Below are 25,031 nucleotides of genomic sequence, written 5' to 3' on the forward strand. Positions count from 1 at the left end.
AGTGGCTGCGTGTGGCGCTCTCTCTGCGCTCGATTAGTGTTCCTGGGGAGGGAAGGAGCGAGCGAACCAGCCGGCTTCGGAGGGGTGGATGTTGGGGGGGGGGGGGGGGTGTTGGTGCGCCGCCGTGCGCGAGCGAGCGCGTATGAGTGTGTGCGCGCGTGAGTGAGTGTGTGCGCGCGTGAGTGTGCGTGTGTGTGTGTGCGTGTGTGTGTGTGCGCGCGCCAGCGTGCGTGCGTGCGTGCCGGCCGGCCGGCCCGCCCGAGGCGGAGCGGAGCGGGGCGGGGGGGGTAGGGGGGGGGGCGGGGGGGGCTGGTAGTGGGGGGGGTTGTTGCGCGAGGCAGCGCGAGGGCGAGCGGGGAGCGAGCTGCGCAGCTGCCGTGCGCGCAGCCCCGCCGCCGCCGCCGCCAGCAGCAGCAGCAGCAACAGCAGCAGCACCAACCACCTCACTGGCATTTAGCGAGCGGAGCTGGTAGTTGCGCTGGAGAGAGACACGCAGGGAGGAGGAGGAAGAAGAAGAGGAGGAGGAGGAGGAGGAGGAGGAGGGGAAGAGGAGGAGGGAGGAGAAGAAGAAGAAGAAGACGAGGAGGGAGAAGAAGAAGAAGAAGAAGAGGAGGAGGAGGAGGAGGCCACACGGACACCAACTGAAACAAAGTATTTCCAAACCGGCACCCAACTCCACCTTGTGAGGCTCCCCCCCAGCATGGCTTCCGAAGAACTCTACGAGGTAACAGCCCCCGAAGCAGCCGGCCCTGCCCCCCCACCCCCGGCCCCCGCCGGGCCACCCCACCCCACCCCACCCGCCTTTTTGTTGCTCTCTCGGGAGAGCCCGGCCGCCTTGTCACCCACACTTGCCGCGGCTGCCCCTTCCCGCTGGGCCTGTGGCTGTGTCGTGTCGTGTCGTGTCGTGTCGTGTCCGTCGTCCGTCCCCCCCCCGCCCAGCCTGGCCCCCCGCCCCCCCTTCCCTCCCCAGTTTTGCCGGAGGAGGACGGAAATGTGACTGAAAGGAGGAGACGGCAAAGTGTTACCCGTGGCCTGCGCTCCCCCTCCACCACCCCCCCCACGTTCACACACAACACTTTGACTTCAGAAGGAGAAGGAGAAAGGCGGGGGGGGGGGGGGAGTGTGTGGGGGGTGCTGGATGTTGGGGAGCAGCGCTGACAGCCGCGTCTCCCTCCGGGAGTGAGCACGCCGAAGTGCCAGCCCGGCGGTGTGCAAAAATGTGTGCAAAAAAAAAAAAATTGTGTGCAAAACCCGAGTTATTGCATGTGTCCGGGGGGGGAGGGGGGAGAGGCGAGGAGGGCAGAAGGGGTTTTCCTCCGGGATTCGTGTCCATACCAAAGTCCTGTGCCACCATCCTGCGCCTTGGCCATGCAGCAAGCTGCGGTGATGCAAAATATTAAAATTTAAACTCCTCCGCTCTCCTTCGTGCTCTTAACGATACGGTTAAGGTTCCGAAGGAAGCCAAAAAGATTGAAAGTTAAGGCTCCGACACGCCATCCTTCGCTCGTCGCTCGGGAGGTGGCCAAAGGGTGTGCTGACGGGAGAGGAAGGTTTTGGGGTGAAGAAGGGAACGAGGTGATAGCCTAACTTCCAGTTTCCTGTCTTATGTGTGGCAATTTCACATCCTTGCCCTTAATTGAAAAGCATTATGGTTCTCTTGGATTTAACTTCCTTGTTTTTATTTTTACAAGAAGTCATCCCTGGCAGTGAAAAGCCGTTGTTGTTTTGGAGCCATTCTTGTCTTTTGGGTAAAGAAGTAGCCACCCAAAACCAAAAATGCTTTTATCTCATAGTTTATGTGCATCCAGGCAGTGTTCTGTAAAAAAATATTTATATCCAGAGGCTGGAAGGCTAAGGTCAAAGAGAGACAGACAGCCTTCAGGACACTTGACAGAAGAAGATGTCTTACTGTACTGTTGGTGTGCGTGTATCTCCCACTAATGGAGTTACGTCTGGGCTGCCATGGGTGCCTCGGGTGGGCATATATTTTAAGCAAGTTGGTTGCCGAGTGGAGGTGCTGAACTGATAGACTAGAAGACCAAAGGCCTCTATTCCCAAGACAAATAAATCATGGTTAATTGCTTCGGCAAGTTTCCCCATCCTCATAATGTGGCTTAAGCCAATCTTGAAGGGATCGTACCTGGAAGTAGGAGAGAAATTTAGGGACCGCTCTGCATGTGAAAGGATTGCCAAAAACTTGCTTTGACTTCAGAAAAAGTTCTGTCAGGTTTGTGAAGTTGGGCCCATAGACTGTCCTGAGGCCAATACTTGCTCTTTGTGTCTTGCTGTATTTAATCAAAGATGGACAATGGGGTAGTGGTTTTGATAGACGTAAAAAGTGACCTGAAAAATTCTATTTGCTGGACATTGGACTGGGGTTAAGAGTGACCACTGTTCATTACTCTTCTTGGTTGTCTTAAATTGTGTTCAAAATGTTGACTGGTGTGAAAGGCTCAGTAGTCTGTTGAGCGTGGCTGTCCTCGCTGGGCAGGCAGCATGTGATGTCCGTGGGGTGAACGCCTCTTTCGCAAAACACCTGAAGTGATAAACTACTTTTTTATTTTGAAAGTCAGAAGCATTCTTTAATTGTGTAAGTGCAAAGTTTATTTGAGATGCCGAACTTGTTAATGCTTTTGGACTCGGATGTGGTCAAGCTGTCTCTTTTGCATTTTTTTTTTGGTCTAAATTGCTGTTCATTTTTGACAAGTTTTGTCTTGTAATGAAATTTATAGCCATGCCTGGAAAATCATAAAATAATAAATAATTTAAATGTAGTGAACACTAATTTGGGAAGTACATAACTGCAAGTTGACTTGGAATGTGGAATATTAGGTAATTTAAACCCTTCTGTGAACTGCCCATGTTATTGACTGGGGGTTTACTTGTTTCATGGATATTTTCTTTGTAATTCATGCCATACAGTATTCTTGGAACATGGTGATTTAAATCCAGTGCCATTTGTTACACCTCCATTTTTCCTTCTGACTCTTGATCTTGTGCCTTGATCGAAAAAAGTGTATAATCTATTTGCGATTGTTAGGCTAAGTACGAATGCCAACTATTCCTGCTGATATGTGTCATGGTTCTTACAAAATACAAATGAGAAATCCTCTTATAAACAATAAAAATTAAGGTAAGTTCCTTTTTTTTCTTTTTTTTTAAGGGAAAAAAATCTTTATGGATTCACTTGTTGTGCATGGAATGATTTTTAATTTTACTCTGGATATCATCTCTGGCGAGAGGGAGCCGAACTGTAGGCCAGTGAACTGGAATTCAAAGATTGAAACCTTGAAACACACTAATGGGCTGGAAGGGTGACTTTGTTGGACTGGCTGTATATCCTGTATGTCATTTTTTCCCAAGCATTTTAGAGGTTGTGGTAACGATTACCTGCTATTTTTGAGGGGGCAGATGACCTGAAGAAAGTATTAAAGAACGTTGAAGAGGCTCTTTTACTAGGTGGAAAGTGAAACAAGTAGTAATGTTGCCAACCTCTATGGGTGAGGTCAGTAACATAGTTTTTCTGTTGTAAATTTCATTCTTCAAGTGGCAATGTGTTAGTGAGGTGGGCAGACATGGAGAAACTGATGAACAAGACAGGTAAAGGAAAACCTAAGAAAAGGTTCTGTTGGTTTGTTTTTTCCACAAAAATTTGTTTCAATATGCGTTGACATCTTACGGCATCTTTCTTTGCTGGTGCCTGCTGCCATCAGTGTTACTGTGGCTTTTGGAAGGTCCTTTGTACAGCTGCTTGGGCAAATAGTAGGGCTACTTTCTTTTACACTGTGACAAGTTTGCTTTGCTTTTACTGACTGGTTGCCACACATTGAAAGATTGTTGCTTATTCTCATCATCTTTACCAGAGTAATTAGAAGTAGGGTACCCACCTCATTTACAAGGTTCATTTGGAAGCGAACTATGTTTGCTCTTTCTGCGGTCAAATGACTTGACCTCCTCTGGCAGACTCTTGCAGTGATGTCTGGGATTGAAGTCATCCTGAATGATGGTTGGCATGACAAATTTCTTTGATGAAATGTGGAAGCGATCCCATAAAAGTACTCCCCAGGACAACAGTGTGTTAGCTAGCAGAGGACAGCAGTGTGTTAGCCAGCAGGTCAGAAGTACCAAATTGTGGTTGGTAGACAAACTCTAAAGCTGTGCTGAGTTTGGAAGAGTCTCCTTCTGATAAAATTTAATATCTTTTCCTTTGTACTAAGTGTGGTGGAAATATATTGAAGTTCTCTGCATGTTGGAGATTGTATCTAATCAACCAACCAAGTCTTGGTTGGGTTGAAACGCAGGGGAGTTGGAACTAGATGATCTTTAAGGTCCCTTCCAACTCTAACCATTCTATGATTCTATGTTTCCATCTTTCCTCTGAGAATTATTGGTACAGCTGATGGTATACATGACCCACTGGATCCATTTGCATAGTTGTAGTTAGGCTTGGGCTGTGATTGCTACTCATATCAAAACATTTTTACTGGGTTTTGCCAAGAAGCAAGCAAAACTGTGTGAACTTTGCAAGTGCAGCTGTGCATCGATGTCTTTTCTTCACTCTGTATTTCACCTTGACATTACTTGTAAACCTGGTGTTTTAAGGTGACTTAATCGATTTCTATTAAAATATGACAGGTTAACATATTTAAAGTCCGGTAGTCCAAAATTATACATTTTTGTATGTTTTATAGAATGGAAAATGTCTTTTTTTTTTTCTTTCTTCAAGTGTCTTACAAAATGCATATGCATTTTTTTCATCCCGATGTCTAGTATTCTCAAGGTGATACTTCACTTCCAGTGATGATTCAGTATTTTTGGTTTTATTTTTAGAACTAAAGCCTTTGACATAAAATTATACAGATACCATGAAATTATAAACTGAAACTAATCTCAGGAGCAACGGGCTGAAGTTCTATGGCCTTGCATTAGGCTATATGTCAGGTATGATCACCTAATAAGTAAGATCCAAAGACACGTATTCCATGAAAATTTCAACTTTTTGTATACAGTAATGGCCACAAGTTCAAAAAAAAGTGATCCCGTGGGCTGTTCTTCAGCTACTGTGCTAGTTTTTTAAATGATAGAGTATGGAAAACTGAAGGGGAAATGCTGTCATTTAGTTGAAAATTTGATACTGCATGGGAATTACCCACTTAAAACCAGAGTTTGTCCCACAGCCCTAGAAACACTGAAGTGATCAAATCTTTGTCAAATTTATGTGCATTTACTGGAAAGTTTAAACATTTGTTTTGCTTAAGTTAACTGAAAAGGTAAATCCATTATCTACAGTACGCAGCTTGGAGTTTGTTCTAATTTCTTAGAGCTATTTGATGAAACATTGCTATTAACAACAGATTAGAACTGCCCGTTTGGGCAATAGCCATTTTTCCCTAATTGAAATGCGTTGGTTTTATTCAACCTGTTTTGCAGGAAGTCCAAAATATCTTGGGATCTGTCTTCTGCTGCTTGTTTCTGATGTGCTGATTCCTAAGATCTTGATTAAATGAGTGACACTTGTTCATCAAGGGGGTCCTATGGTCATTGAGCTGTAATGCCTGAACCTTTCAGATTTTACTTTGACAAGAAGTGGTGCAAAAGTTGTTGCTTGTTTCAGAAGAGACAAGACTTGCTTCACTAACCCTAGCCAACTAAACAAGATTAGAAATTTACATCAGACTTGTTTGTGTTGCTTCCACCCCTTAGGAACTGTACATCTGACTTAAAATAGAGTTGGGGATTAGCAATTCATCCCCCTTTGGTGACTTCCACTTCTTTAAACCAGAACGCTAATGCAAGAGTGTTGCAGGAATGGAGCCACCACATTTAGGGCAAGAAATTCGGCTCTTTTCCATGTCCCTTGCTTTTCACCATCTTGAGTTACCTCTCATCTCCTATCCCAGAGCTCTAGACAGAACCGAAGAGGCCTGGTGCCCCATCTTCTGCTGTTGCTGCCGGGGAAATGCCTGAGCCCCCCAGGGGCTCCTCCAGCATGCCCTGCCCTCTGCAGTGTTGCTGGCCAGGCAAGGCTCCTGTTGGGGCTGCTCCCAGAGCTACAACACCCGCGGCCAATGGAGTGACGTTCTGCCTGGGTCCTGTGTAGGATCGCAAATGATTCACAGATATGGAGATGTTTTAGCAGTTTTTATGCACAAAACTGTTTTGTACATACATGTATATGTAATAGGTGTATTAAGATATTTTTTTTTTTCTGTGTAACTTGCTTTGAATTGTCCATGTCCATCAACAAAAAAAAGGATGGGAGGGAGAAGAAGCAGGAGAGGAGGAGAGGTGCCCCATCTACAAAGCATGTGAGGCTCTGATAATTCTTACATTCACAGTGTCTGTCTTTCACAGCAGACTGTGATTTTATTTCTTGAGTTTTTTGGTCAATTGAAGATTGGCTGATGTGTTGCCAGTCACATTTAGAGTTATGGAATAGTTACTTCCACCTTACAACACTACACTGTCACAGAAGGTTGCTTCCACTATGTGGACATTCAGTACCTCTTGAATGAGGATAAATTATTGGACACAAAGGACTTAGTGAGACATGCCACAGCCCCTTGTTCCTCAGGAAGGTTGGTGTAGCTGGAACAGCGTCAGCGATGTCGTGTCCCTCTTTGACTTCTCAGTAGGTGCAGCTTCGTTTCTCCCTGACTGCTGCAGCATGCCTGACCTGTGCCAAAGCGATGGAAAAAATAAGTTACTAACAGTTACAGTTTCATCTCCCTCCGAGTAAATACTCCACATTTGTAAAGACCGTATTTGGTACAAAACTTTGACAACCAGAATGACTTCATAAATGTGTGATAACTGGATGTGCAGATCTGGTGGATATAAGTGATATGAAGGCCTGTAATGCCACTCCTACTCTTCTGTAATAAACTCCAAATCTAGTGTTACTGGGCAATGTATTATTTTGGGGTATCTGTTGGAAGCATAAGCTCCACAGACTTTATTTGCAAGGGATGCACAAGTTAACTACTTCTGTGCCTTTGAGGTTTTGGATGGCTGGATGTCATGTGATAACCTTATTTGTCAATAAACACAGGGTTGGTTTTTTTTCAGTTTATCTTTCAGTAAAACATTAATAATTTTTATATTAAACATACTATGTGCTTTCTCTAACAGTATATTGTTAGTCCAGAAAATATATTAAAAATGAAAGTTCTGTATTTTTCATTATCAAATGTATTATCCGAGGCCATAGTATCTCTCTAAGAGCTTTTATTTTTCTAGTTTTTGATGGGCTTTTAATATTTACACACAAGAATTTTTGTTCTTTGAAATAATTTCTTTGAACTTCTCTCCATATTACTTAGAGGAAAAGAAAATGGGCGTGTTACCGGTTCAGTACACTACAAAAGGCAAGAATATTTATTGTTTTCATAAACATCCTCAGAAGATTTACATGTGTCCCTTAATGGTGACCTGCTGTAGATCTTTTTCAAGGAATCTTTGAATATGTATGAACACATAGAATGGATATGGATTAAAAAAAAAAACAACAAACCAACATTTTTTAACCATAGATTTGCATTTTCAAATGATTTTGAAGCCACTTTCTAGCGTAAAATGCAAAATAAAGCAACTATTTTCTAAATACCATTTAACTATATATTTGTTTTATTGAATAATGAAATAAAGTAACTACTCTAGCTATGAGTTTTGTTGTGATTCTTCAGGGAGGCTTCACATTTTATAATCACACCACATAAAATAAATTAGTACAGCTCTGATCAAATCTTCCTTCTTGGCCCCGTTATGTCTGATGGTTTGTTTGTTTCATTTTTTTTTGTGGGGAAAGATAAGGTGTGTGTTTTAAGTGGCCTAACCACAGTTGTAGTTGGGCCTTTCCAACTCTTCTGCCCCCACAGTTTCTGAAAGTTTCACAGCTTTTAAGTAAATTAAGTCTTCATGTTCAGTCTTTGCTGATTGTCATAGTAGCATCTGAAAAATCAAAACATAGGGTTTTTTTGAGTATCTTGGCTGGACAAGGAAGGAAGGAGATGTACTTTTTTCTCTTCTTTCTTTTTTTTTGACTTCTTGATTTTGATTTTGCCAAGAAATTTAAATACCTCTCTAAGCATCTCCACTTCCTGTAAACGACTGGTTTATGGAAATTTGCTTGATTTAGGGAATAATAAAAAATTTGTCTTTAGTTTGAAAATGCCACAGTTTAAAGCAAGTTCTGGGAAGTATGTTGTGATGTATTTATCAGAGAAAAATGTTAGGTGTCTATTTTGTAAATATGTATGTAGGAGAACCATTGAGGTACATTCTTAACAGTGTTGAAATTAATATATCTTAACTCCAAAATACTTCCCTGACACTCATGTGTTGAATGGTGTATTCAGTTGGTATTCAGAAGTCTTTAGTTTTTGAAGTTATTTCCATAAAATGCAGGTCTTCACTGAAACATCATCTGTATATTGATAAAATTTTTGTTACCAGTAACAATGTAGAAATATGAAGTGTACAAAACAAAGTAACTTTGGGAAAGTTAGCTGGATTATAGGTTGGCTAGTTGCTAAATCAGGCTCTTCTGTTGTGTTTTGATTTCAGCACCTGATTTTCCCCGGTTATATGTATAAAATATAGCTCATACTAGCACAGTGTGACTCTTCCATCATATTGTAGTGGCTAGGTCACTTGCAAGGTTAAAACTAACAGACCTGGGATTGTGTCTCTGAGAAGTAATGAGAATGTAAGACTATATGTACTGACAAGAATGTAAGACTATATGCATTGATACAAAAGATCCATCCAGTTCAGCATCCGGATTCCTATCACAGGTCCATAATATCTTACTGTAGAGGGAAAAAATGGGAAGTGTTGCCCAGCGGTAATCATTGGGAGCGTTCGTGGCTGGCTTTGTTGGGACTAAGGTAGATTTCAGCCTTGTTTTTGAAATGCCAGCAGCGTGAGCTGAGCTCCTCAGATCAGGGCCCACCTTCATTCCCTGCGTACATCTGCTGGAGGGTCGCGGCTGCAGTCTTGGGCAAAGGCTGGCACATCTGTGGGAAGAGCGATGGCATGCGTGTTTCTGTTGATCGTGGCAGGGCATGGTGTAAGTGGGAGTACAGTATGATTGCCAGGTCACTCACTTGTGTTAACACAATTGTTCGTTGGGCTAAACTTTCATCATTTCTCTTCCAACAATGTTTCTCTAAACACTCGCTGGGGTCAAATGGTAGAGCTTAAGGTGTTTGTACAAGTCTTTTCTGAGTCATAACCACCGAATACATTGCTGTTACTGAACACTGTATTAACTTGAACTTTAATTTTCAAGAAGAGGTTGGTAGCGTATGTGATGAAACAAAACCGAAGCACCAACTCTGAGTGAAATCTAAAGTCACCAGCAGTGTACACACTAGATACCTGCAAAGTCTTCAGTGGAGGCTTCATGTGCTTAAGGTCTGTATCCCAAAATGAGGTCTAGCTAACTGCTTTGTGTGAGTAGACTCCTAGTCTAGAAAATTTAGAGAGAGGAATATGGCCACAGAATAAAACAAATTGTAATAGCACTTGTAATAATAATTCTAGGAATTAATCTCATTATTTGAAATCAATACTATTTTGGGAGTGTAAGTGTAAATCATAATAGATTTACTGACGTTTAATCTTTCTAAAATTAGGAAGATTGACAGAAAACTTCCTTAAAAAGAAAAAAATCAGAGACTTTTTTTTCTCTGTGGGCTTTTCGCCACACAGTAACTCTATACTGTAGCTCTTAGATGGCCCCTCATGTTTTCAAGGCTTGCACATTTTTTCTTGCTTGTTTGGGTCACAGTTAAGGACCAAACTTGATCTTTGATTAACAGTGCTTTCTAAGAACAAAGAAACAGAAAGAAAGTAAAACCAATGATGTTTACATCAGCTTGAGAACCTTGAGCTTTTGTTCTTAGTGTACTTTTCCGTGGAATTAGATCATAAATATAGTTATTTTAAATAGATGTATTCAAAGCAACTAGACAGTCAGTTGAGTGAGCATTTCCAGCTAAACAATTCCTAATGCTTCCTGAAAGTGACGCTGTAGAGCTTCTTCCCCTGGAAAAACGAGGTGTCTGCAGGAACAGCTCACCACCGTCCTTTGCGGCTGAAGGAATAACTTGATGTCCAAACATTCCAAAGGACAATGGAAGTTTTAAATTAGTGCAGTTTTAGAGGAGTCAATCAATTTTCACTTATGATATAGTAAGGTCAGAAGTTTCAAAGTTAAAATTTAAACTGTTGGTGCACGCCAGGTGGTTTACAGTGTATGTACGTGGCTAGAGGTGGTTTACAGTGTATGTACGTGGCTAGAGAAGGTTAAAGCCCAGCTTACAAATTGTTTTCAAATTTGTTCTTTTCTTTGTCTGGTTCATACATTTAGTGTTCTGTACTTTGTGTTTTGATTTGATTGTACAAAAGAGTATGTGTTGAGTGGGAGAGTAAAGGACACTTGATCTCTATTTCATTTTAATTTGGAAAAAACTTCCATAAGACAATGTAATACAGAAGTCTAGGATGAGTTTATTTCATATGCCTTTTGAGAGGCATGACTTCCAGAGAATTAATATTGGAAAAAGCTGTATTTTTACCCAGGTCATCAAGGAATGATGATCAATAACAACAAAGAATTTTTTCCCAGATGCCGATGGCAAATAAGGTAGCATCCTGTTGCAAAAGATCCATCAGTGTTTCAGATTCTATTTCACTCATGTTAGAGGCATCTCTCTTCTGTCAGGGCAGGTCCTTAATTGATATGTTTTTCCTCTTTCCCACATTGTACTCATCAGATCTCCTGAGAATTCTGCTTATTTATTTAAACTGCCCAAGAATAAAGTAGTAGGTTCTGAATGAGAAGGTGGAAAGTATTGTATTTAAGGATGCTTCTTTGAGATAGAACGTTGTAGGAGTGTTAAAACATGGAAGTCAGTGCATCAAACAGTTGTTGATGTGACAGCTTATGCCCGTGACTACAGAAACTCAATGGATATGAAGGATTACCACTTCACAAATCTTTAAAACCACACAAAGATGCTTATTTTTTCATCATCAGGATACATGTGTCATAATTGTGTACAAACTGTGCCAATGCTTCTCTATTTTCTTATCAGTAAAAATTTCATAGCAGGGTTGCTTGTCTTCTATTGGATTTTTTTAAAAAATTCTTATTGAGATAAATCATTACAACACCTTTTCTTTAAAACCAATTCTTTACAAGGATCAATTTCAATTTTAAGTTCAGTTTGGCCCTGAAACTAGTGCAATGCAGAAAAAGCATATTGATTAAGATGGTGTTTTGGAGGTTATCTCTGCTGCCATTAGTGGCAAAACATAGATTTAGTGAGGACGTCGTAGGACGTCATAGTTTCTGTCCCTGTGATCATTAGGCCTTGATCCACCCATAGTGACAGATGAAATTTTACTGTTATTCATTTATACCTATTCCTGTGTTATTTTCCTCCATTTATCCAGATAAAGTTGTTTGTTATGCTCTAGTTCTTCATACCTTTGGATATTCACAAAAAGCAATGAATGATGGACAGCTGTCAGTTAAGTTACAGTTAAAATAATGTGAGATAATTTTTTTTTCAGTGCCAGTGAAGATCTTAGTTAATCATTCTTTACTGGTATTGGCCTGTAAAATGGGAAGTTCCTGTCTTTATTGCTGTGTGTTATTTGAATATATTCAATATTAATTGAATTATTCAATGTTAAAGTACTTACTCAAGTGGTTACAACCTAGTTTATTCTAAAGAATTTAATCCTTTGCACTTGGACATATACGTCTCTAATCAAAGCTATTAAATGTAACAAAACTGATTCCTTGCATGCACACAAAATAATTTTATTGTCAAGTAAATGTAATGGCCTTTGCCTTTTTTGCGTGTTCATGATGGACATTTTCATAAATAATGGGAATGAGAGTCATTATTCTAACATACATACATATATATATATATATATATTTGGGTTTATCCTTTCCATTAGTAATGCTTTATTTGGCTCTCTTTCATTTTTGTTCTGTACACTTGTTCATATTTATGAAGCTTCAACTAAGATGTGAATAGAAGTGATTAATTTGGGGGAAGGGATTTTAGATCTTTATATGCTAAATAAAGTCTTAAAGTGTACTGAGACATAGTAAATTATGAGGAGGGGAAGAAGAAAGTAGTGATTGGACTGTGGAACTATGTGATAATTTTATGGTCTGCTTTTCACTAAATGAATGCTCCCTTTTCATTCATTCGTCCTTTTCATCAAATGTTTGAGCTCTACCTTCCCAGTGTGCTCCCAATACCTGTCTCACTTGTTTTCAGCCAAACCACCAGAAAAATCTTTTTCCACCTGACTTGTTCAGAAGAGGGCACTTTTAGTGTGGAATCAGTTGTCTATTGATTGTAAAGTAAAGAAGATTTTTATTTTTCTGAGCAAGAAACTGTAACTTTGTTATGTAGTGGAAGAAAGGCATATCCTGCTATAACTGCCTTATCTTTTGTGGAAAGATGGGTAGGCAGGGCTTGTTAGGGAAAAATGGAGAATCTCATCGTTAGGACACCTGAATGCTGTCTTGAAAAATATAATCCTCCCTTTCCTCTGTCATAATTAGCACTGAGTATATCACTCAGACTGAATATTTCAGAGATGATTGCTAATCATTTTCCCATCTCCCTAACAAAGTTTGAATCCCTGAGACAAGGGACAAGCTGAATAAAGCCTTTTCTCTTTTCTTTTCTTTTTTTTTTTTTTCCTTTCCCCCGGACCAAGTAAATATTGTCAGAACATCTTAGAATAAAATAGAGCAGGCTGATTGGGTCTTATAGAGAGATGCTATGCTACAGACAAACCTGTCTCACTTTTATGTTGGTTTTTGGTTTGGTTTGGTTTTGGTGGGGCTAACTGCAGAGAGGATTTAACTAGCATGCAATGTTATCTTTGATATCCTCTGTAATCAGTGATGAGAGTCATCCAGAAGGCTATTGAGTCCATCTAAGTGAAATTCCCCTAGAAGGTCATCAGACTTCATCCCCTTTTTCTACAAAGGGGTATAGAAAGGCTAGTTGGGTTAATTTAGTCAGTTAAGTTAAATATACTTAAATGTGACCTCCTAAGCGTTGAGGTTTTTTTTCCTTTTTCTACTGTCTTCTGAAGCTAATGCAGGATAATACCCAACTTTTCATTCATTCATTACAGGCCTTCCCTTGGGACTGTAAACTGTGTTAGTAGGTGAACGTTGTTAAGGGATTGTGCTGCCGAAGTATAAAGCGCTTAGGCACAGCACTGAGCTATTATGGTGTAAGTTAAGGTTTGTTCTCTGAGTGACAGTAACTGATCAAGTTATGGTTTTAAACCATAATTGTTGTATTTTACTTTATTTTGCAATAAATCTCAGAAAGTGTTCGGGTGGCAGTGCTTTATCATTGACTTCAGCACATCCTTCCTCTGACCACTCAGCTGTTCCTTCCAATGAGCCACAACAGCAGCTTGGCCACATGTTAAGAGGATTGGAAAATCGATCTGGTGTAATTAAAAACAAACAAACAACAAAACAAAACAAACAAACAACAAAAAAACCCCAAAACAAACAAAACTGTCTCCAAAAAACATTTATTTGATTGAATCAGTCCCTCAGTCTGGTTCAGTGCATGGCCATAAGCATATTTGCCAGCATGACGAAGCAGGTGTGGAAGGTCATTGGAGCTGTTGAGCCACCAAGTGATGTCCACAGAACAGCCTCAGTGAGCGAGTCCTGAGACTGGGGGAAGAAGTTTTTGTATCCTGACAGCATTTGTGTCAGTTTTCCTTTCTTTCCGTTAATGTTTTGTTGAGTGGCATGATGTTTAAAAGTTAGTTTTGAAACATACTAAATACTAAGGAAGGTGACTATATATTCCTTGTCTGCTTTCAGCTGGGAGGCTGAGGGCTCTATTCCCTACAGCTTAAGCAAATTTAAGTACTGCAAATCTAAGTGCTTGCCGTCATTGCCACCACTGCCTCCTCCAGCAAGCCACTCATTCTTCCCCCTTCCTTTGCCATGAAACTGATTTGTGTTGCTGGGTCAGGTGAATGCCATTTAAGGAGGCCTGTCTAGCTGAAGGCTGTCCACTGCTTCTGTAGAAATAGTTTTCTGGCAGTTTTCTGACTGGTTCAGGTTGAAATCCAAGAGTTGCCACTTCAAGTAAAGGAGCAGGAATATAAGGCATGGCTGAAGGGAGACAGGAGAAAAAAATTGAGTAGATGTCGGGGGATGGTTGCAGCAATGACTTGGGTCTGTTTAAAAAAAAATAAAAAAAATAAAAAAATCTTTCGAGCTGCATGTTTAATTTTCAGCTGGATCAACTCGCTGGACTGACTTGCATGTGGCTGCACGGCTTCTTGCCCTTGGCTTGTGCTGACTCAGAGAGCCCGTGTCCCAGGACTGCACCTTGAGGTCACGCAGCACCATGCAGGGACGGGGCGAGGAGCAGCACCCCTGAGAAAAGGGGCTGCGCCAAGTGATGGGGTGGTCCTGGGCAGAGTAGAAGACACTGTGCTGTATAGTTTTAGTGGCTGGTTACAGGTCCGTTTTTAATGTGAAAATGGGAAACTCGTGGTTGCAACAATTTGGGATTCCACTTCTGGGTACTACAAAACTGCTACTTATTAGCAATTCCGTGGATTTTACTTTCAGCAAGCTTTGTAACTGCTAGGGTTAAACTTTTTGTTACTTTTAGTGTGCCACACCAGTAATGAAACGTCTGCAGCCCTGTAAGGTTCTTTTCCCAGTCTACCTTGATTACATTATAATGATGCTCTCTGGTGCTGTTGTGCAAACCTGGCCTGAAGATGGGGGTGACATACAAGCATAGTTAAAAGTATAATTTATGTCTAAGGATTCTTGTTATTCGTTGAGTGGGCAGTGGGCAGGAGTGGGATGGGACAGGATGTCTTCTTGTAGTTGAGCTCACTTTAAGCTGCATTTAATTTAAAGTGCTTATATTCATAAAGATTATTTTTAGCCCCTCCAATGGATTTAAAGTTCAAAGTATAAGTGCTGTCAATTTCTTTTGGGTTTTGGAAAAACTTACGCTTTAATTACTTTTGGTTTCAGTTTCACAGGCAGGAACAAATTATTTTCACTTTGAATGTGTTTATGTGAAGGTGGGAAAGCTGATAAGGAAAGTAAACTGTGTTGGTCTTTAACTCCTTCCAATATACAAATAAAAATTGGTTAGGAAATAAAAATATCTACTAATACTAAAGACTACAAGGCTAGCCATGTATTATGGCAGGATTTGGGAACATAGAGACAGTAATTGAGTGAGAATTTAGAAAGCAGTCAAGTAGTTTAAGTGCCCCAAATCCAATGTTCTCAGTTCTGTGTGTGTGTAGGCCCCTTATTTTGTTTATATTAAGCAAAAATATTCTGTCAATTATTTATGTGTAGCTAATACTTAATTAAGAAATGTATTATTTCTAAATGTAAATTCTAAATGTTAGAACTAAATAGTTCTAAATGTTAAATTTTCTAAATAATACTGCATTATGTATTAAGCATTTTAAAGACAATTTTCTTTTATTAAAAAGATTTAATATACCTATTACAAATGTAGTCTGCATTTTTATACAGTTTGAAAACATAAAGGAGATTAAAATATTGGTTATTTCAGGGGTGTAGCACACAAAAATTAAGGTTGCGTGAATGTATATTCAGGTGACTCGTTGTTTTAACAGGTGCATGTAGCAACAATTTTAAAAGTTATACTTTGCTTCTAAACTTGTACAACTTAATGTCATTGCCAGCCATTGGCATTGATCCTTCATTTAGTTTAAAAAAAAATGCAAATTATTAAATAAATAATTCAAAAGTACAAAACAAGATTACAGACAGTTTAAAAAACATTCTGTTGATCATTGTCTGTAAACTCAATCCAATATATTCAAATTTATTTACTTGCCAACAAAGTATTTAAAACAAAACCAAAAACAAACAACAAACACTTTACTTATGTGAAAATGACTAAGTCAAACATACTTCCACTGTGCCAGTTTTTATTGAGTGCTACACTTTATTAAGAGCAGAATCAAATTATAAAATGAGGCCATTATTATTGCCCTTTCCATTTTTCCTCTGTTGTTCAAGTCTGACATTGTTTTAACAGCCAGCCTGGCCTAGGCATTGGGGTTTTTTATACCCAGAAAGCTAGAATTAAAACATTGCCTTCTATTTTTGATTATTTGCAAGATAAAAGCAACAAAACAAAGTGTACGCTTAGGGATACAAAGTTGCCTCAGAAAGTTCTGTGAGGTCAGAACTTTCTTTTTATAAAGTTACATTTTCCTGGAATTTGTGTGATAGAGGAATCTTTCTTTAAATGTCTAGATGCAAAGAAACTATGCATTGTTATTTCAGAGTGATTACATTAGGCGTTCATTAATAAAATTTTCCTGGAATTTCTAATATGTGCAGGTCTTTCATTGTACTTTTCTGAGAATAAGAAATTCTGTTCTGTTCAGTTTTACTCATCTGACAAAACCGAAATGACATATAAGGTCACTTCCATAAAAACAATCAGGACTGATAGTTATTGTGGCTTATTTGAGTCTGCTCTATCCGATACAGGCCAAGAATATATAATCACTTTTTCTAGAAAGATGATTTCCTAAAAATAATGTAATACAAATTTCACTGAAAATATAAGGAAAACAATTTTGTCTCAAAGTTATATTTGTTATATTTCAAAAAGTAGAAGTTACCCAGGCCATTTGTAATTCTTACAATGACAAGTCATTAGGGTGGGTATGACACTGTCATAACATAGTAAGGCAGAGGTGTCGATTCAAATGAATGAAGATTCAGAGAAAAAATGAAGATTCACTACTGCATGAGCAGTAGTCGCTATTAGCTGTAGATACTAATCATAAGCTTTTTGTCAATCTCTTATTGAGAGCAAAAAAATGCTAGTAATGACATGTGCTGACTAGATAGGGACAATAATAGTTGAGAAGAGGCAGAAAAATATTATTCTATGATCCTTTAAAAAACATGCTGTGCATCAAAATACTGTTGAACTCTGGCCAAAATCTGGATGTTGTGTTAAAAATTTACAGTGACTTACACAAAATATTTCTTTACTCTAGTAGGAACAAACAAATTTAATTTTTTCTTTAGTCTACAGGAGTCAGGATTTCAAACAAACAAACAAACCCCCTAACCAACTGAATATATCTAAGATGTTGGGGTTCGTATTTTGTTTTGGTTTAATTTTAATTGTTGTAGAAGTGTAAATGACATAGGATAGGCCAGGATATAACATAAATACTAGACTGCACATGTTGATAATGATCACAGAAAGAACTGTGGAAAGGCTGAAATGAAAATTGTTTAGCAGAAAACTGAAGAGAGCAGAGTCACTGCTTGCACAGCTGTTCATGACAATTAGAACTTGTCTGTATTTATTTCTTTATTCTGAGGCTAAAAGTTTTTGGTTGACAAAGATACTCCTGTAGTTATAGTAAACTTCATGACACCTGATACAGTACTGCATGATATTCTGATTTTTAAAACCTAGCTCTTTGGTAAGTCAACGTGGCCCATATTAAATACATTTCAAACTGGTTAATTGACAGATCATAAAGCAGTAATAGATGAAGGACGTCCATGTTGGATTTTATAGAAGTTCTTCACAGTCCATTGCTTTGAGGATTTGGATAATGATCTGGAGGAAAGTAGAATATAATCTCTGGTAAAATGCATACATGCAAAAAATTGATGGATTAGTAAGCGTGAAGGATGGTCTATACTTAGTTAATGGGGATCATTTCAACATATGTTAATATAGCTTAATATATCTGTCTAGACAGTAAGATCATACATGTAGAAAGGAGAGTAGTACTTTGAAAAGGAGTAATTTAGTGATACGATACAATAGCTAAAATGCACAGTGCAGTCCCTTGGCATGGATATAGGGGATCTCACATGGAATTAAGTGTCCTTTTATTTTGTTGTATAGCTCTGGTGGGATAATGTTTGAAAATTACATCTTGTTTGAGCTTAAGATGCAAAAACCCCAAAACCTAGATAACCTTAAAAAGATTCAGAAAAACATGTCAAGGACAATTAAAAACCTTAAAAACAAGTAAGTGAACAAACTCTGGTGTATCGTAAGAGCCTGGAGAAGCTCAGTCTATTTAGTTTAGCAAAGGGAAGTTTGGGAAGCGACTGATGGCCTATACGTACTTACATGGGGCAAAGATTTCAGAAGGAGCAGTCCTTTAGGTATAGTAGGCAATGGTATGACAAAATACAGGAGCTGAAAGCTGAACTGAGGTGTATTTCTTCTAGAAATATAATACATTTAAAACCGAAGGCAGTTATCTGTCAGAACAGTTTATTTAAGGATGTTCTGGATATATCAGCAATAAAAAGCCGTGAATTTTTCCAAAAAGATGCCTTTAGTTCAAGCACAATATAATGGCCTGATGCAGGATTTTTGGAGTGAAATTATCTGTTTTACAGGAAGGCAAACTGAAAGATCATTTCTCACACAGGTCATCTACAAAATCTGACAGAAGTGTTTTCAGCATCAAAGGCACCCTGTTCTCAGTTGTAATGTGCATCTGTATTTTTGAAGGGAAGGCTGAAAAGAGAAGAGAAAGAGAGGGCTGGGGATGTGGGGAGAGGACATAAGAAAGATGAGTTTAAATTTATTTTACACAGACAGAGGAATTAAGTATGAGATTTATTAAATCAAAATATGTGATTATCCAAGCAATACATAGATCTTCTATATAGGATTTTGAAAGATTTTTACATGATAATTGTGTGAATTAGCAACCAGCTGGGAACAATACCCTGCTATTTGTTAAAGGAGAGACAATATAGTTCTTCTAGACAGGAAAGAATCTACATTGTTAACAGATGACCTGAAAGTTCAGCTCATTGAAAAGGCAAATATTTTGACCAGGAGAATAATTCTTCCTGTGGAGCAGTATGAGTTGCCGTGCTTAAGCCGTACAGCTATTTTTAACCATGTCACAGCTATTGAGCTTAGTCTTCAACTTACTTCATAAACAGTGTAAAAAAGACTAAGTGAGTCTTTCTCTTTGATGAATGTAGAGGTGAATATGTCAGAATACCTTTTTTTGCAGTTTTTGTTTATTTTATGCAATTTCTGTATTGGTTTTAACAGTTCAGATATAGATTTTTGTCTCTTGTTGTCACTACCTGCCGTGTTCTATTTTGTTAAACTCCAGAAGCACTATTGCATCAGAGTAATTGTGGGCAAAAGCTGGAGTTGGATGTGGAATGAAGGTTGTTATGATCAAGGGGAAAAAAAAAAGTTAAGACTCTATATAAAATCCTACTTTCTGCGAATGGCACAGGTACAGTTTTCCAAAAGTTTGTTCTTGAACACTTCTGTGGTTTTAAAAATTTTATTCCAGTATAATAGCAGTTTTGCAGTGGAGTTTGAGTTCAATATCTAGCTTTTCAGCTTGCCTGCATTTTTTCAGATGTTTAACTTCAGCATCTAAAATCGTTATCAGAAAATCTTTAATTTGATTTCCTGAATTCTAGAGGTTTCTGGTTTGAATGGTGATTTTGTTTACTATGATAAAGGTCTCTGAATTACTTTAGTGCTTTCTAAGAGTAGAGTTGTTCCTAAATTATGTCTTGCAAGTTAAGATTCTTCAGTTCACAAGAAATGTTAGTAATGTAATTAAGGTCTTATTGAAAAATATTTGAAGGAATGAAATGCTGTTTTCAAGACCTACACTTATCTTAGATTTAAAATATCTCATTTTTCAAAGACGGTATGATGGAGAATGATGTATCAAGGAAAATCTATTTTAATGTTAAAAATGGGCATCACTTAGTAGACAGGCTTACATATCTAGGTATTTCTTTGTGGCAATCTCTGAATGTTATTTTGTGATACACCTCTTGAGATGCTGTATTGTGTATCTAAATTCTATATGATTTCTTTGGGTCATGCTATAGAGTTTATGCTTGCTTACTCTGTGTATGTACATAAGTGTCTATTACATCCTTTGGGAAGAAAACAAGCATCTTGCCTCTTTAATTACCATGCCCTTCCTTGTAACGTGGTTGTAGCTTCTCACGCTTTATAGGAAAACATGACCCAAATAGGAGAAACAACTATGAATTGCACAGAGTGCAAAGCTGTGTGAATTTTGTTTCTTTTCCACTTTTGCAATTAGTGACTATAGTCACTGTATCTATCTAAATGGTGAAATTTGGTCCAGCCTACTCTTATCCTTCTTCTTTCCACCACTTCCCTGTGCCCGTGCTCATGGGTTTGTGGGGAAAATGGAAGGCAGGCACGATGTACTGAATTTCATGATAACTTGCTTGGTGATTTGGTGGCAGACAGAGAATAGGCCAGAGTACCTTTGAATATTATTCACGGAAATGAACTAGGATGTGTAGCCATGCACACAAATGTTCCTTATGGTAGGGCATATTTTGGTAGTTCATGATATTTTTTAAATAATTCATTTGACACTATTTAGAAAGACTATTTGATACCAAAAAAAGGAGATGCAATATAATTGAAACTATACCCAGTCTGCACTGTGATACAGTTAACTGGCAATGCATATGTGTTACCAAAAAAAAAAACAAACAAAAAAACCCCCCGACAAATTTCAAGTTCAACTCCCACCAAATTATGAGATAATTACATTTGCTTGCCTGATAAAGGCATGTGCGTATAAACAAACCACATTTAGGTTAGCCCCTTGTTCATATATACTTGATAAATCTGATAAAACTCTTGCACTCCTGCAAGGAGGAAGATTGTGAGCTCTCTGGGGCAAGGGCTATGTCTGAGCATCTTTTCTTTTTTTATTTTTTCTTTATAGATTTTATACCACGTCGTAAAAAGACTGTTATTTACGTCACAAATTCAAACACTCTAGATTGAGGAAATGCCAGATTTATGGTTGCCTGTGAGTTCTTAATTCTCTTTCTTTGTATCTAATTTGTGCACAGACTGGATCGTGGGTCTTGTGGTCAGGGAAGAAAACCATTTGCAGTCGCAATTAAAAGAGAACTAGAAGGTGCACAGCTAATCTACCCTTTCCGATGAATTCAATGGGAAGGTATACTTCCCTTTTGGTGTGCCCAGGAGAGAAGTGTAAGAAGCCATGAGCAAAAACCATGCTACTGGCATGCGTAGGTCCTCCTCTTTGTCCTTCTTCTCAAGGACTAGAGATTCCCACGTAATTCCAAGGCAATGTACGTTGATATCCTGCCTTCCCCCCACCTCCTCAGCTGGATGTTCTCTCTACCAACACTGGCACTCAGGATTTCAAAGTCAGTTTAGGGAGTTTATCCATCTGAAAATTCTCCCTCACAACCCCCCACTATTTTTTTTTTTTCCTGTTTTGCTTAATAGGGTTAGTTTGAGGCCATATTTTCTCCAAGAGGAAGTTCATTTTAAATTTTGGCAACCCCATGAGTATTGCTTTATGCAGCTGTGGAAAAGCATCCTTGGACAGTTCAATCTGCTGAGTTTCAGAAGCTGATGGCAAATTTGGAGGTGATATAGCTTCTAAAAGAGACTGACATTGTAAGGAAACTTTAAATTTCACATTATTTTACTACCAACTCCCCTATAATGAAATGTCTTTGAAGTAGCATGCAAAATTACATTACAGGCATAATATCTTTGTAGTTGAAATAGCAATGGTGTTGTATTTGTATGTGGAAGCATCTAGAATGAATTTGTTCATTAAAAACTTGAGTTGTATCTACTTAAAACAAAAATGCAAAGCCCAAATTCTAGAAAACCAAACTTTCTAGAAATGTATTGACTAAGACTGCCTGTTGTTTTATCACAAGAGAGCAGAGTCAAATTTTGGTTTTCTTCTAGAATTTGCTCCTTATTCTCTTTTGTTCAATAATTTTCTTAACTTGAAATGCATATGAGGAGTTGATGATTTTGTTGATGTTTTTTTGCCCTTTGGATAGTAAAAAAAAAATATGGGGTAGGGGGAGTACTTGTAGTGAGCATTTCTGTGTTCCCATCAATACCTTTTTTGATTATCATACGTATAAACCTTGTATCCAGCTGAATAGGTAAGGAGTTGATAGTTTTTTCCATACCAACAGACCTGTCATTCATAATAATGATTTTCTTTTAATTTGTCTACATGGATTTCAGTTAGTGTCCTCGCCTCCGTGTGCACACATCCATTTTCTGGGCTCTTGCCTGCTTCCTAGGAGATGCTGCCCCTTGCCTTTCCCCACTTGAACTTATACCTGTTTTTAGGAGAATAGTATATTTCCTGTCCATATAGCTTCTCTTGCTGTCTCTTATCGGGCTTAGAAAACAATAGCAACCTGCCTACAACATATATATTTACAGTCCACCTTTGGCAGTAGATTGGTCAATGGAAAAGCAAGTCCACCCCAAAGCATTCATCACTGCCCTCTACCTGGGATTACTGCCCTCTCTGGTCTGCTGGCTGAGCTGCTCATGGGAGCTCTCCCTAATCCAATTCGGTCAAATTGAGCCATGTTAGGAAAGATTTGTTATTTAAATTACTTAAGCTGATCTAGCTTATTTTGACTGACATGTTTAGGGAGTACTTATATACGCAGCTCAGCCAGAAGATTTGAGAATTGGTATAACCGTCAGCAGGATGTGATGATAAGCCGGGGGCTTGCATGGCAAAGAGCAGGTCTTTCCCAGCTGCGTCCAAACTGGGTGAGGTATGCTCATCTACAGCCTGAAATTTGGGAACCTACTTTTCTTCATGGAACACTCTTAGGGTTTTTTGTCCATTAAAAAAAGAGAAGACTGCCAGCACCAGTCCCTCTTTGAGTGTTCCTGTTAGCCGCAATTTCACCTGGAACCACCTAGGGTATATTGGCCAAGAGGCTTTGATTGTCCACTTTTGAATGACTCCTGCCAGCATTATTTCATAGTTGAACTAAAGTGCAGGTCTCCCTCTGGTGCCTACTTTGTAAAAGCACAAGATTTTATAATTGGGCTGAGCAATTGAAAACCAACTGTATGAAAAGAGAAAGGTCTCTTTGTTGTCCTGGTAATAGCAGTTCTGAGAGTGCTGACAGTAACATTAGACGGTAGACTACTTTTTTTCTCATGGTACATAGTGCTAATCTACACATAAATTCAGAACTGTGTATTCACTGTCAGCTGCAGCAGTGCTTGTCCTCTGCACCTCTTCTAACAGTAAAATCTTCTGTTTGGGGGGTATGTTTCTTAATAGATATATCAAAATAAAACCAGAGGATTTTTGTCAGTTTCTAATCTTTTTTGCTTCCTTACCAATCCCTTTTAGCTGTTCATTTTGGAAATTACTTGACCACACAAAAATTGGTCTTTCTTATACAACTATAAGTTTTCTGCCTTGATGGATTTCAAATTGTGACTGTCAAGATCTAATTTAAAGCCCTTACCCCACTGATGAAAAGGCTTAGACATCAGAACATTGTTAGGAGCACACCACCACATGTCCCCAACAAAATGCTAAAAACTGATGTCATCACTGAGGGAGGAATTTTTCATTTAAATCACCTTCCACCTCAGGGCCTCTGTCTCCTTCAGACAGCCACATTTTACATAATCAGTACTTTGTTCGCAGCTATCTGTGTGTAAATTTTTCTGTTCATATTCCCAAGAACACACAAGCACAAATGTTTCTCACAAATATCCTGGTTATGCCATACATCAAAAGAACTCCATGCATTTTGGACTTGGTACCTTTTGGTTGTATCTTGCTGACTTTGAGAATACGTTGACAGCCCCTGATATCAGTAAGCAGTTCTCAAACAACCACAAGGGATGTGCATGACTCAGTCATACATGTTGGTATTTCCAGAAATAAGCCTGCTTTGAAAATGCCTAAAACAACTGTTTTGAAACACAGTTCTATACGAATACTGGTTAATGTTTCAGGCACATGATTTTCTCACCCTGTGTTGTGAACCAACATATGTCTAAACACTTCCCTGGTATGAGAAACAAAGCAACATAACGGACTCATTTGGACTTCCTCAGCATGAGCAAGGTCAGGTAGACGCTTAGAAATGATAAGCCAAAGGCAGCCCCCCATCAGTTTACCTATTTGATACTGTCTTACAGAATAGCAGTCTAATCCTGCATTGCCTGGGGGTAGCTCTGTAGACAATGCCCAGCAGAACAACATGCTCGGCTGAGGATACTTTGTTCTGAAGCAGAGGAACAAGGAACTGTGTGGAACAGGAGTTCATTGTGGGGAGTTCCATCTTCTCATGATGTCCATTGCTCTCTGTGGGGGGGACAAGCAGCTAGAGCTGAGAAGATGACAGGTGGCCTTTTGACTCGCTTAGTGCTTTACTGCTCTTTGGAAAACTGTAGAGGACGATGATGATCAGGTTATTTTGGGGTTTATATAAAAAGCCACCTGTTTGTCTTTTTGATGGAACTACTGCTGTACAGTACTTTCTACCTGAAACCTTTGTATCCTTTGTTCTATCCTAATCCTCACTTTTTTTTCACTTGGCTTCTTTCACAGACAGTGTTCCTTCTTCCCTTCTGCTTGAATCCTTATTCTCAAACATTATTTTCTTAAGCACTTACAAAAAAATACCATCTATTCTTCCACCTTGAGAACTGAACACAGTAAGAGATGCAGAGTTGTCTTTTAAATAATGCTCTTTTTTTTTTCAGAGTGTACTCTTTATTGTTCATTTCTGTTGACCCTCTCATACTCTCTACTCTTTTCCTTCTCTTACTGTATTTTCAATCTTTTTGGATCTACTATGTAACTAAGTGCTTACCAGCAGGATTTCAAGTTGTTTGGCAGGTGCCAAGCTGAGCATTTTTTTAGATGTCCTCCGGTGTCACTGTAAGCTCTGTTTCTGCTGATTTTGAGCACTGTTGGTAGTCAGCAAAATATCTCACAAACTCTGTTGGCGTGATTGAACCACACCACTAAATGTAAAATTCAGTGGTTAAAACTGAATATATTTACCTTTGACCCTTTGCTCTCACACCAGTCTTTAAATATGAAAGCACATATTGTTGTTG

The 25,031-nt window shown here is 39.0% G+C and overlaps 1 protein-coding gene across 2 annotated transcripts in view; it reads left to right on the forward strand.

Annotated features, from left to right (window-relative positions):
- The first annotated feature begins 340 nt into the window (after window positions 1-340).
- CDYL (chromodomain Y like) overlaps window positions 341-25,031 on the forward strand; it is a 103,483-nt gene continuing 78,792 nt past the window's right edge. For both annotated transcript variants that reach the window (XM_054190344.1, XM_054190345.1), the window contains exon 1: window positions 341-724. In XM_054190344.1, the coding sequence (XP_054046319.1) occupies window positions 701-724 (24 nt within the window). In that variant the 5' untranslated portion in view covers window positions 341-700. The remainder of the gene's footprint in view (window positions 725-25,031) is intronic.

Source organism: Rissa tridactyla, chromosome 2 (genome assembly GCF_028500815.1).
Source record: "Rissa tridactyla isolate bRisTri1 chromosome 2, bRisTri1.patW.cur.20221130, whole genome shotgun sequence".
Classification (NCBI taxonomy): domain Eukaryota; kingdom Metazoa; phylum Chordata; class Aves; order Charadriiformes; family Laridae; genus Rissa; species Rissa tridactyla.